We start from the raw sequence: 11,569 nt of genomic DNA on the forward strand, positions 1-11,569 counted from the left end.
GCCAGGCTTATAATACACTGGGGGAAACCCTGTGTATATCTACTTAACTTTTAAAGGCAGAATTGTATTATTGGGATTGAGGCATATTATTGTAAATGATTTGAGCCAAATATGAAGAAAATACCAAAATGTTTTTCAGCTTTAGACGAGTAGCGATGAAGAAATCTGTTTCATCAAATCTGTTTCTGTCAAAAAGCCTGAGCAATACATGTCCAACAGCAGTTTACCATTTCATCTAAACAATTTTAAGACCAGTTGGAGTCAATTTCCTTGTCCTCTGAAACATTAAGGTAGAGAACATAGCTTTGTATGTGATTTGAACAAAAAATTACACTAACTTTTTGGACCAAAAGCAGACTTACTTAATTAGTCATCAAGCTAAAACAAACTCAACCGTGAGCACCTGTGGTCGGTTGTTTACTTCCTTCCTTCCGGTCTCTCATTTAGTCCGTCTTCGTCAACAGGTTCAGAGCAGTGGCGTACATTGTTTGAAAAATAACGCATTAAACCAAAAAAATACAGCAAACATCCATTTATTCGTATTTCCCCGTTTATCTCTGCCTAAGAAATGTCTTAACACTTAGTTTCCAATTACTTGCAATAACTTTCTTTGAAATATCCCCAGACACTCATCGACTCATTTACTCACACTAGAACACAGCAGCTTTCAAGGTTTTATAAGTCTTCACAAGAGGCTTTCGTAGAATGCAGTACACGGTTCTTCTTCTTGTTGTTTTTTCACAAATCAAGTTTCTAAAAGGCAGATCAGTGCCAGTGCTTTTCCGTAGTGCGACAATAAGCTTGATAAAGGCTGTTTTTATCTTTGGGTTACTTAAATTACAAACAAAATCCTGCAACTTATGCTAAAAACCACTTGTGTACGCTGATTATTAAAATGCTGTGTGGTGCCAAAACACTATTGGTGGTAGAAATGACAAACTGAGGCATTGTTCTCTTTTGGTTTTTGGACTACTTAAAATTTTCAGCTGGTTTAACGTACCAGATCTAATACATGGAAGTTTATTGCTTAAAATGGTATATTGGCAACAAAAAAAACAAAAAAACTGGTGTACTAATGTGTAGCAGAGCATGTGACCACACATTATTATGCTAGAATAATAATATTTGGTTTGCATTGCACTGTGGTTGATTGTCTCTTCAGCTGCCGTTTGTGGTAGAATTGCATTGCAGATTTTATCAGAAGGTGCACAGTAATTTTCATTTTATTATTTTGTGTCAGTGATAAAAACACATGGGTTTGGTTTAGGAAATAAATGTGCATTGCATGGGTACAGAATATATTGCAAGTGTGGCATTCTTCCAGTAACGACATGCACAAATTAACTTGGCACATCAGTTAGCTGTAGTGTTTTAAGCTTCCAGTGTTTATTTCATTGACACACGTCTACAAAAATTATGTTATCATCCCCCCTACCCCCGACTTTCATGTTAAAAAGTGTGATCTTTAATTTAAGGTGTAGCTTTACTTCTGTTAGACACAAGTCATGTAAAGCAGAGCTAGGGATCTTCCGATATTGACTACTTTTTTTTTTGGGCCGTACTTGATTTTGGCGATGTTGTGCAGATGTTTGCTTCACCCAGTTGCCGACCAGTCCGTGATTCCATTGTACCAATGTGATCTGAATTCATCATTTGTTACATTTTCAGCTGCTGTGGTTCGCTTCCACACTACACTGTGTCCAACAAACCAAACCCTTTGAAAAACCTGCTCACCCCCTTTGTCTGTGATGATGCTACACCAAGAACCATTGAAGGAAATGACACAAAAACTGACGAAAACATGAGCCCAACTACCTTCCTCACCAATACGTAAAAAAAATGGGTTGTTGTGGTTGTATTTACCCAGGATGCTCAACTCAACAGTCTGCTTCCTCCTTTTGGATCGGTCTCTGGTTCACTTGGCATTTCCATATACATTCGATCTGCAGCAGAGTTCACTTCAACCAGAACAAGACACATTCACACCCCCCACAAACAAACCATAAGCTACACTTACCATGCAGCATTAACTACAGACTTTGACTTAATCTTTTCACCTCCCTTTGCCTGCAGTACTGGATCAATGAGTTCACCAGCTCTCTGGGCATCGGAGTCTTTCACTCAGGGATCGAGATCTATGGAAGAGGTAAGGTTGTTTCAAGGACGATGCTCCTGAAGATCAGGATGTATGATGATGCATGTCGATTTTTCTTGTCAGACATGTCTAGAAACATATTTTTCTCCTGTGCTTAGAGTTTGCCTATGGTGGACACCCATACCCGTTCTCAGGGATCTTTGAGATCACTCCGAGCGATGCCACTGAACTCGGCGAAACGTTTAAGTTCAAGTAAGTATGATTTTCTTTTTTTTTTTGGAGGTTTTTCAGAGATACATTATGTGCCTGTTGGATGTCTTCAGTTTATGAAAGTCAACAATTGTTATACAAATGGGAAAGTCTGACCAAGTCATTGTTTCCTGAGTAAAGAGTGTCAGGTCAACTTTGGACTGACAACAAAATAATCCACCATAGATGATATGGACAGATCAAAAGACTAACCACAAAATATTAAATATTTGCATACTTAAATGTTATATTAAAACAAAAAAGATTGACTAATTGAATTGAGCAGAACTGTTATTCTTTAGCTATAACAGCAAAGGGTTGTATTTTGGATGATCTCCTCTGCAGTTGATTGAAACAGCAGAGGATCAGTCGGTTCAGTATGTTGGAAGAGCCTCTGTTTATCCAGAGCTGCTGTGTGTTACTTCTGCTCTAGTTGATCTGCCCTGTGGCTTTAGAGTCTCGTCCCCAACAAACAAAACCCCCCCCCACACACACTTCCATGGTGTCCTTTTATAGACCAGTAGGCTGTAACTATGGATCATCTGGAGCAAATGGTGGACTAAAACTGGCTGATTCTTGAACAAAAATACAATAAAATTCAGATGTTAAATCGAAATGTTTCACAAAATATTGACGAATATTTTTAAGTGAGCTGCTCTCCAGTTGGTTATTTGAGCTCATACTCGCTGCGTGCGTGCGTGTGTGTGTGTAGGGAAGCCATCGTCCTGGGCAGCACAGACTTCACGGAGGAAGACGTGGAGCGGATCGTGGAGGAGATGGGGAAGGAGTACAAGGGGAATGCCTACCACCTCATGCACAAGAACTGCAACCACTTTTCCTCAGCACTTTCAGAGGTGGAGTACATAAAAAAGAAGAAAAAAATAAACATAAGCTTGCACAACTGTCTATATTATGGCGGTGTGTTGACTCCCTTTCACTGGGAACAGCCTAAAACTAATATTTCGTCGAACTCATGGTGATACATCATGTCATGGTGACTTTCAGTGGATAAATAACTAGATGCTGTTACATTAAAAGATTTGTGTGTGTGTGTGTGTGTGTGTGGTTGCATGCGTGCGTCTTCAATCAGCTTATGCTGGAGTGACTAATGAGCAGGGAGTCTTACAGTTAGCAACTACCGCTCAGATGGGGATTAGGACACTGATACAAGCCTGGACATGCAGGGCCAGCTGGCAAACACACACACACACACCCAAACAGCACATATGTGCTGCAAATACCACACAGAGAAATCCTCTCTAAGGAAATGACAGATTAGGGTTCAAACATTCACACAGAGACGCAAAACAGAATACCAGTATGGTTAAAATGTTTAACAAAACAAGGGAGGTGAAGCGTTTCCCTCAGGATGAAACTCTTACACGGAGAAAGATGATCAGATCAAACGTTATAATTGTTAGAGATTTTTCGGTATTATCATTTTGTTATTACTTTAGTTCACATTCAGTCTATAGCTGTTTAAAGTGTTCTCTTCCTTAGGTGTGTATGAACTGACCTGGAGGTCAGGACTGTCTGTTTCATCTTCATGTGAAACAGTTAACTCTGTGTTTCCCAGACCTTAAATTCTTATCAACCAGAATACCTCCTAACTGCCTGTCTGTAGTCATATTTTGTCTTGTTAACAGTTTGACCGAGATTTGAACCGGGCTCAGACCATAGATCAGATATCACGCCTGGAATTGGGTTGCTAGCTATTTGGGTTAGAAGTTTTACGACCTCTGTTGTTTTTCTTGACTGCCCCCTTGACTGTTTTCTTTGACAATAAAACAGGGGCTCACGCGGAAGGAGAGCAGAACGCTCTGTGAACGGCTTGGAGGAGCTTCTACCAGAGACTTCTCCTTTTGCAAAAGCTTGGCCATAAAAATTCATATACGTTGTCTGTGGTTCTTTTATATAGGATCGAGAAAAAGTACCTATCAATAATCACTTCTCCACAGATAATATTTGTCTCTCTTCACAAACAATAGACAAATGTTTCTAGAAAGAGTAGTCTTTCTATACAGATCTATATCATCTGGATACATTTGGATTTGGTAGATAATTTGTGGAAGATAAATCCAGGTCATAAAACACGTCTTGGCGTTTTCAGTTTGAGGTGGAAGCTTTTTCACTTAGCTGCAGGCATTTATATTTGCTCACACTTTCTTTCTGTCTCGCCTCCTATTTCCGTATTATATCTTAGCAGACATCTGCTCAGATCAAGACAGAACAAGCTCACCGGCGTGATGAAACAGTTTTATCTGATGTCGCAAAGCAAGCGAGGTTGGTAGAATTAGACAGGGTACAAACTGTGTCCATTGGTAAGTCGTTATGTTGAGAAAATGGGGAAACAAACACTTTACTGTTAAAATAGAGAGTAAAATACACAGCGACAGTCTTCAGTGTTCAAAAAGTCCCCTCCTTTTTTGTTTTTCTTCATTTCCCATTTAACACTAATCGGTCTCGGCGTCAGCTGTTAAAAGGTCATCATATTTGCCACGAGCATGTGTGTGTGTGTGTGTGTGTGTGTGTGTGTGTGTGTGTGAATCGAGATATTTATGGATTAGCTGCTGCTTTCTGACAGCGTTAGGAAGACAAAATAGAGTGGAAACCTTTATAGGTGTGACATCATGTGGATTGTTATATGGAGGGTGGTGTGGATTCTTTTCATGTCAAAACATGTGATGAGGCAATTAACCTTCATCTTGCTCCACCTAAATATATTTCAATTTAAATTGGCAAAGTAATAAAAAAATTGTTTAACCGGGAAAACACTGATATCCTTGTCCACATGTTGCCAGGTCTTTATAACATTGTTAAAATAAAGTTTGTATATTGATTTATCAAATTTTTGGTTTTGAAAAGTTAATGTTTGGAAAATCAGGATTTTTTTTTTTCATTTTTCACCTGTGCACTCTGCAGGTTTCCATAGTTCAGAGTGATGTCATCAGGCCCGTGGCGGCCATCTTGTTTGACAAGCGTGTTTTACCGCTTCTATTTATGTGGACTTTAAATTCAGGTCAACTCTATGATGAAATATTAGGGTCTGGCTACATTTTTTTGTTGTTTTTTAATTACAAGAATACAGTCATCATATTAGGAAAATTAAGTACTAGGTTTAAACAAACTACTAACAGGACAAATAAAAAAATGAATCATTCAGACTATTTTTCTTATTAAACAACTTATTTCTCGTGATGTTGAGACTTTCATCTGTTTTTTTTCTCTAACATTATGACTATGTTCTCATAATTAAAAAAAAAATTGTATTCTGGCCCTAATACTCTGTTGCAGAACTCGGAGAAGGAAGGATTGCATTAGAAGCCATTTAAAAAAAATGTTTTCTGTATTTTGTTCTTTCTTTTCTTATTTAAAAGAAAGCGAGAAAAAAAATCAATTAAAATTAGATATGGTATGAAAAAACTTTTTATCAGTATTAAGTAGGACTCAGCAAAAAAAAAAAAAAAAAAATAGTAATATTGCAAGTCTGTTTCAGAACCGCACAGCATTCTGGGGAATGTAGGCAGAGGAAAGTCTTCAGCTCCTCAACCTCTCACGGCGAGCTAAGCGAGGTTTTTTGTATTTGTTTTGAACCATTACCTAAACTTTTCTTCTTCTGTTCTTTTAATGTTTCTTCGTAGATCCTGTGTGGCAGAGAGATCCCTCGTTGGGTCAACCGCCTGGCCTACTTCAGCTCCTGCGTGCCGTTCCTCCAGAGCTGCCTGCCCAAAGAATGGCTGACCCCTGCTGCCTTACAGTCCAGCGTGAGCCAGGAGCTTCACGGAGCGACCGGAGAGCTAGAAGAGGCCGAGGACGCCGCCGCCACCGCCTCCCTGGCCTCCATGTCCCCCTCGGCCTCCTCCAGCCCCCCCTCCTCTCTGCCTCGACACTGTCGCCCGCAGCCCCGCAGGTAGAAGCAGGAGGTGGGGGGAGGGGGGGAATCCCGGGCCTTCACCCCCTTTTCTTAAAGAGACAGTGACCTAACGGAGAAACCACAGCAGCCACAGCCAAAAGTCCTGTCAGACCATTGATTCAGGCGCCCAGACTCGCTCACTCCGCGTGGGAGCATCGGGACAATCTGACCCCGTCTGGACCTGTGGAAGGGTTCTCACTGATCCCCAGATGCCCCTGAAAACTCAAACCTGTTTCCACTCGTTTCTCCTTTACCTACAAACCACATGCAGGTTGTACCAGCATTTTACTTGTCACCCCCTCTACCTGGTTACAGTGTAAAAACATCTCCGGAGGAAACTATAAACTCCTTGGTACATTGACACGGAAAATTTTCTCTTTATTTTAAACAGTTTTCTAAAAGTTTTCTTCATGGAAAATGTCAATAAGCGTAGAAATAATCGTTTATCTATACCTGTCCAATCATTTTGAGGCAAATCTCTGGGTAAATTAAGTTTCTGTCGCTGCTGATTACGGTATGACAACCTGAGTCCCTGGTAAAGGTGCTTCTGCACAATTTTTCACTGAAGTAGCAAACGTTAGAGAAATCCAACCTTTAATTCAAAAATTAGCTTGAATCGGTATCCGAAGAGCCGTTTGTGAGTTGATTTCCTCCAGGTGTTTTGGTTTTTATTGTTTAAAATGTGCTGCCGTTTCAAAGAGTTGGGCCTGACACGCTCCACCCAGGTTCCCAACGCATCACAAACAAAGCACTGTTTGTTGCTGCAGAGCAGCTAAAGTTAATTTAGTGAAACTCTCCCCATCTTTACCTGATTTTTAGGAACTTTGTAATTCTTCTCCAATAACTGGGTTGTTTTGAATGTCTTTGTTTTAGTTCTGAGTGCAAACAAGAGCAAGTTGAGGAGAGAAGTTATTTTCTTGAACATTAACAAGCATCATCTGTCTTTAGCGCCACGGTTTCTCTTGTCTGTCCTCTTTTGAAGAGTGGCTCTGCGCCACATCATATTTTTCATACAAGATCATCAGTTTGTAATTAAAAGTTCATCTGCCATTATCTGATGATCTGAACTTCAAAAAAGTATTAAGTGAATAAGGTTGTGGTTTTAAGCTGCAAAAACACAAAATCTTGGCACGCTTTAAATAAGACAAAACTAACTCATAACTAACTTTTCAGCAAGATTTAGTAGTTTTTATTTGTCAATTACTCCTTTATGTTGATTTAAAAAAAAAGGTACTAGTTACACTAGCAGTTTTTTTGACTAAAAAATATGTCTGCCAATGGAAGTAGTATTTTTTTAAATCAAAATTAAGGAATAACTGACTTAAAACAAGCTCCTATATCTTGCTGAAATGTTACTTGTAAGTTAGTTTTGTCTTATTTCAAGTGTACAAGAAACTAGAACAAAAACACCTGGTAAGATTTTATATTTTTGCAGTGTTATTTCCTGACACTGACTGGATATGCTCTACTTACAGGTTGGATGTTTTGAATATGTTTATCAAATTATGCTGCTGTTCTGGAGCAGAAGTCATTTTAGGGCTTTTCAAGCGTCTTTACCAGGGATTCCATCAGCGCAGTGGTTTCTGTGTGATTTCCTTTGAGGCTGATAAATGTCTTTTCAAGGGATTGTCTCATAAATGAGATTTTTTTTATTTATTTCTTTTCATCTCGGTGGGAATTTCCTGCAGGTAAAAGTAATTCTGCAGTCGACTTGATTCAGCCTACCAGACGCCGCTGATGGGTAACGTTATAGAGAATCAGCCTTTTTTTTTTTTTTTTTCTGTATTTTATTTCCAGTGAAACATTTAGCGGTAGCTCAGGTCCTTCCAGACTCATTAAAAAAAACAAACAAAAAAAACAATCTGATGATTTGCACTGACTCATCAACCAACTCAAAGGAACAATTTGCTTAAGTGTTTCGGAACAAAAGTTAAGACAGTGACGTGGAGGGATACTTTCTCAGTAGCAGCTGCCATGGTGCCTTTAAACCAGGTACTTTCTTATGAAACCTATACATTTAGCATATATGACAACTTTTAATAGTTTTTTTTTTTGTTTTTTTTTTCAAATCAAAGTAAAATTGAAATTCATGCTAATGCTGTATGGTAATCTACATTAAGAAAAAAAAAAAGTAGTTTTTTTTTTTTTTAACTGACCAGAGACCAATCTGCATCAATTATTTTCCTCCAACGTATTGATGCCACATCAAACAAATGAAAACACTTTTATCATCATCACACTGACAAATAAAAAAAAATAAAGCTTTACATTTCACAGGAAGGTGCTAATTTTCCTGAATGAGCGATTGGTTTTAACTACTGCAGGGCGAGTTCTGCTCTGAAGCGAGAGCCGCTGACGTGCTGGAAGGACATTTGTATTGACCAACGTTTCTGACAAATCCTGTTTTGTTGTATTTCGATTTTTATAAAATTCTGGCCTTTTTTTTGTCAGCTTTGTTTATTTTTCGACAAACTCAGGACTTTTAAAGGCTTTGTAGTTTGAACTTTTTTCCTTTTTTTTTTTACACGTTTTATGTCATTTCTTTTTCTAAAACCAGAAGATGCTCAGTTTTATATTCCACTCTTGGAAAAAAGAAACTTTTGTTTACTGTCTGTACTTTTCTGTCTACCTTAATGTGCAGGACTGTCTTTTCAAAACTGATTAGCATCGAGCTAACCTCTGGGCCACATTTTCCTCCACCACACATAAATATTTGGACACCTTTACAAATGTAGCACCGTTTGAAAATTGTCAAATATTATTTTTAAGGGACTGGATTCCTTTCTTCTTTTTTCCAACTCAATCATTTTAGTTTCCTTTGTTTTGATGCTCTGACACTCAGAGTAATTTGATTATTTTAGGTTTGTTACAAGTAAACATCAGTGTTGAAGAAAAGGTAAAGCAAAGGTATGTTGTCATAAAACCAGCAGCTGACTTGGTGTGAGAGGATAAAATCGGAGCTTTATCAATAATGTAACTTCTGTTTTAACGAGGACGCTACTTTGGCGCCCTCTGCTGGAGATTTGTTTTTGCGCTACTGAGGTTTCCTGAAAAGCAATGACTGGTTGGGTAAAATTTTTACTTGGCATGTTTATGACACAAGTTAAGACTGTCCTAAAAAAATAGCTGAAGATGGCTTTGACATGAATAAAGATTTTCATAAACATGAGTTGTTCGCATGAACGTGAAATTTACCACAAAGGTAAATGTTCCAGAGTAAAATTAGAATTTACTGCACATCAGGAAACCCCAGAAAGCTGTTTTACGGTGATTTTTTTTTTCTTCCCCTCACCCCCCCAGAGATTTTAATACAGCCCAACACAACTGGATCTCATCTGAATATTAAAATAATACAGAATATGACTCCTGTTTTTTATGTTGTGATAGTTTAACTGACAATAAATTATACTTATTTAGTTCCAGAAAAACCCCCAAAAAAGCCTTATGTTTTCATTCACATATGTAGATGAAATGAACCCGTCTCACTTTCTGTCTATTTTGTGTGTCCAGCTCTGCTGAACCCATTGGAGATTTAAAAAACAGAGAGAAAAACTGTCCATCTAGTCACAAGCAGTTGCAGTTTTTGCTTTTTAGTTTGATCAAAATCTGGGGCCTATATGTTGATATAAAAGTTTTTAGTTCACCAATAATCATTTTTCATCATTTTTTTTTTTTTATAAAAACTGCACACATTTCCTTGCAGGAGTGCTAACACTCTTGAGCCTCAGCAAAACTATATCAGAAACACATCATTGGGACTGTTTAAAATGTCAAATGAAAGATTGCTATTGATTAATGTTTTTACATACTTAAAGATACCAGTGTTGACATGTGAATTTTTATAATTAGAAGTCCTCATTTATAATTCCAAGAATTGTTGATTATTTAAAACCATCAGGTTTTATGTAATTATTTTTAAGGCGGGATGTTATCTTCAATAACTCTGAAGAATCTAAATTAGTGAGTTACAACATTTAATTTCCCTTTGGGGTTAATAAAGTGTTTTTGAATTTGAATTGGGGGTGGAAAGCAGTGAAAGAGCTTTATACGGCATTCTGAAAATCAAAAAACTGTTTAGTTTTATGATGTGTGCTACCTAAACATTAAATTTTTTTATGAAGTAAATAGTATTTTGGATTGGAAAGTCCAGATTGTTGTCAAAATGTCTTACAAAAATTTGAAAATTAAAAATGTGGTAGAATCCTCTAAAATCTAGTAAACATGTTTGTTCACATGAAAAGGAATATTTCACATCTAAAAATTTAAAAAAATTATTTATTACAAGGAAATGTTAAAGCATTGATTTTTTTAATTTTCCGCTGCACATTAAATATCGCTTTGTGTTGCTCATTCACATCAATGTTCAACATCCATATGAAAGTTTGTGATTTTAGCTTTGCATATTTTGAAGAAATGCTAGAAGTGTGAACACTTTTTGCAGGGCACTGTACACACACACACACACACACACACACACAGTGGCCTTCACCTCAAAAACTGAAATAACTGCAACATTTTGTCTGTGTCCGCTATTCACGACAGCCAACAAAGACGGACTTTAGAAAGCACAGCCAAGTTACATGATCTCTCAGCAGTGATTGAATTACACAACATTCAGAAGCAATCATCCATCCAGATTATTAAAAAAAAAATTAATAAGTCTTCCATTATAGTTCTCTGGGAACAAATTTCACCACCAGAGGCTTGGTAGGTTGGAACCTAAAGTCAAACTGAATTGGGACCTGAAGATGGAAACAGACAGAAATGAAACGTTGACATGGCAACAGAGCAGAACGACTGAATTGTTGCAGGCTGTCGGTCTTACCAAGGTGTCGCTGCACTTTTCCACAGAGTACTTCTGCAGGATGCGCACGATGACCATCTTCATGACCAGGATGGCGAATCGCATCCCGACACAGTTACGTGGGCCGAGTCCAAACGGCACGTACGCGTACGGGTTCAGATCCTCCTCATTCTCCTTACTGAACCTGCAGGGACCAGATTAAAGTGTCTGTTACATTTTAGTTATTTAATCGTTTTGCAATTGAGAGTTTTTTTTTTTCTAAGATGTCAGGAACAATAAAACAGTAACTGCTTTTCTATTAACCATAAATTTGCGCAGTTTGAAATCACAAAAATAAACTTGCCTAATGGAAACGGGTAGGGGTCAGGGGCGTGGTAAAGGGGTGAAACGTGATGACAATTCTAGGGGCCTTGACCAGCAGGGGGCCCTCCACAATTTATTTATGTTTTGTTCATAGAAATAAAATTAAAAAAAATCAGGGTCCTGTCAAATACAAAATTAATCATAT

At 38.0% G+C, this 11,569-nt stretch overlaps 2 protein-coding genes across 2 annotated transcripts in view; one reads left to right on the forward strand and one right to left on the reverse strand.

The window, feature by feature from the left end:
* desi2 (desumoylating isopeptidase 2) overlaps positions 1 to 6,627 on the forward strand; it is an 18,640-nt gene extending 12,013 nt beyond the window's left edge. The window contains exons 2-5 of the mRNA XM_015023231.1: positions 2,074 to 2,146; positions 2,254 to 2,347; positions 3,057 to 3,198; positions 5,986 to 6,627. Coding sequence (XP_014878717.1) covers positions 2,074 to 2,146; positions 2,254 to 2,347; positions 3,057 to 3,198; positions 5,986 to 6,258 — 582 coding nt within the window. The 3' untranslated portion in view covers positions 6,259 to 6,627. The remainder of the gene's footprint in view (positions 1 to 2,073; positions 2,147 to 2,253; positions 2,348 to 3,056; positions 3,199 to 5,985) is intronic.
* Positions 6,628 to 10,514: 3,887 nt separating this feature from the next.
* Positions 10,515 to 11,569, reverse strand: part of LOC106940465 (cytochrome P450 3A40-like) — a 19,624-nt gene continuing 18,569 nt past the window's right edge. Inside the window, exons 12-13 of the mRNA XM_015023229.1 lie at positions 11,083 to 11,245; positions 10,515 to 10,999 (exon numbers count right to left, since the gene is read on the reverse strand). Of these exons, the coding sequence (XP_014878715.1) occupies positions 10,925 to 10,999; positions 11,083 to 11,245 (238 nt within the window). The 3' untranslated portion in view covers positions 10,515 to 10,924. The remainder of the gene's footprint in view (positions 11,000 to 11,082; positions 11,246 to 11,569) is intronic.

This window comes from Poecilia latipinna, unplaced genomic scaffold, assembly GCF_001443285.1.
Source record: "Poecilia latipinna isolate Pla-1442-1.1 unplaced genomic scaffold, P_latipinna-1.0 Scaffold3236, whole genome shotgun sequence".
NCBI classification, from domain to species: Eukaryota; Metazoa; Chordata; class Actinopteri; order Cyprinodontiformes; family Poeciliidae; genus Poecilia; species Poecilia latipinna.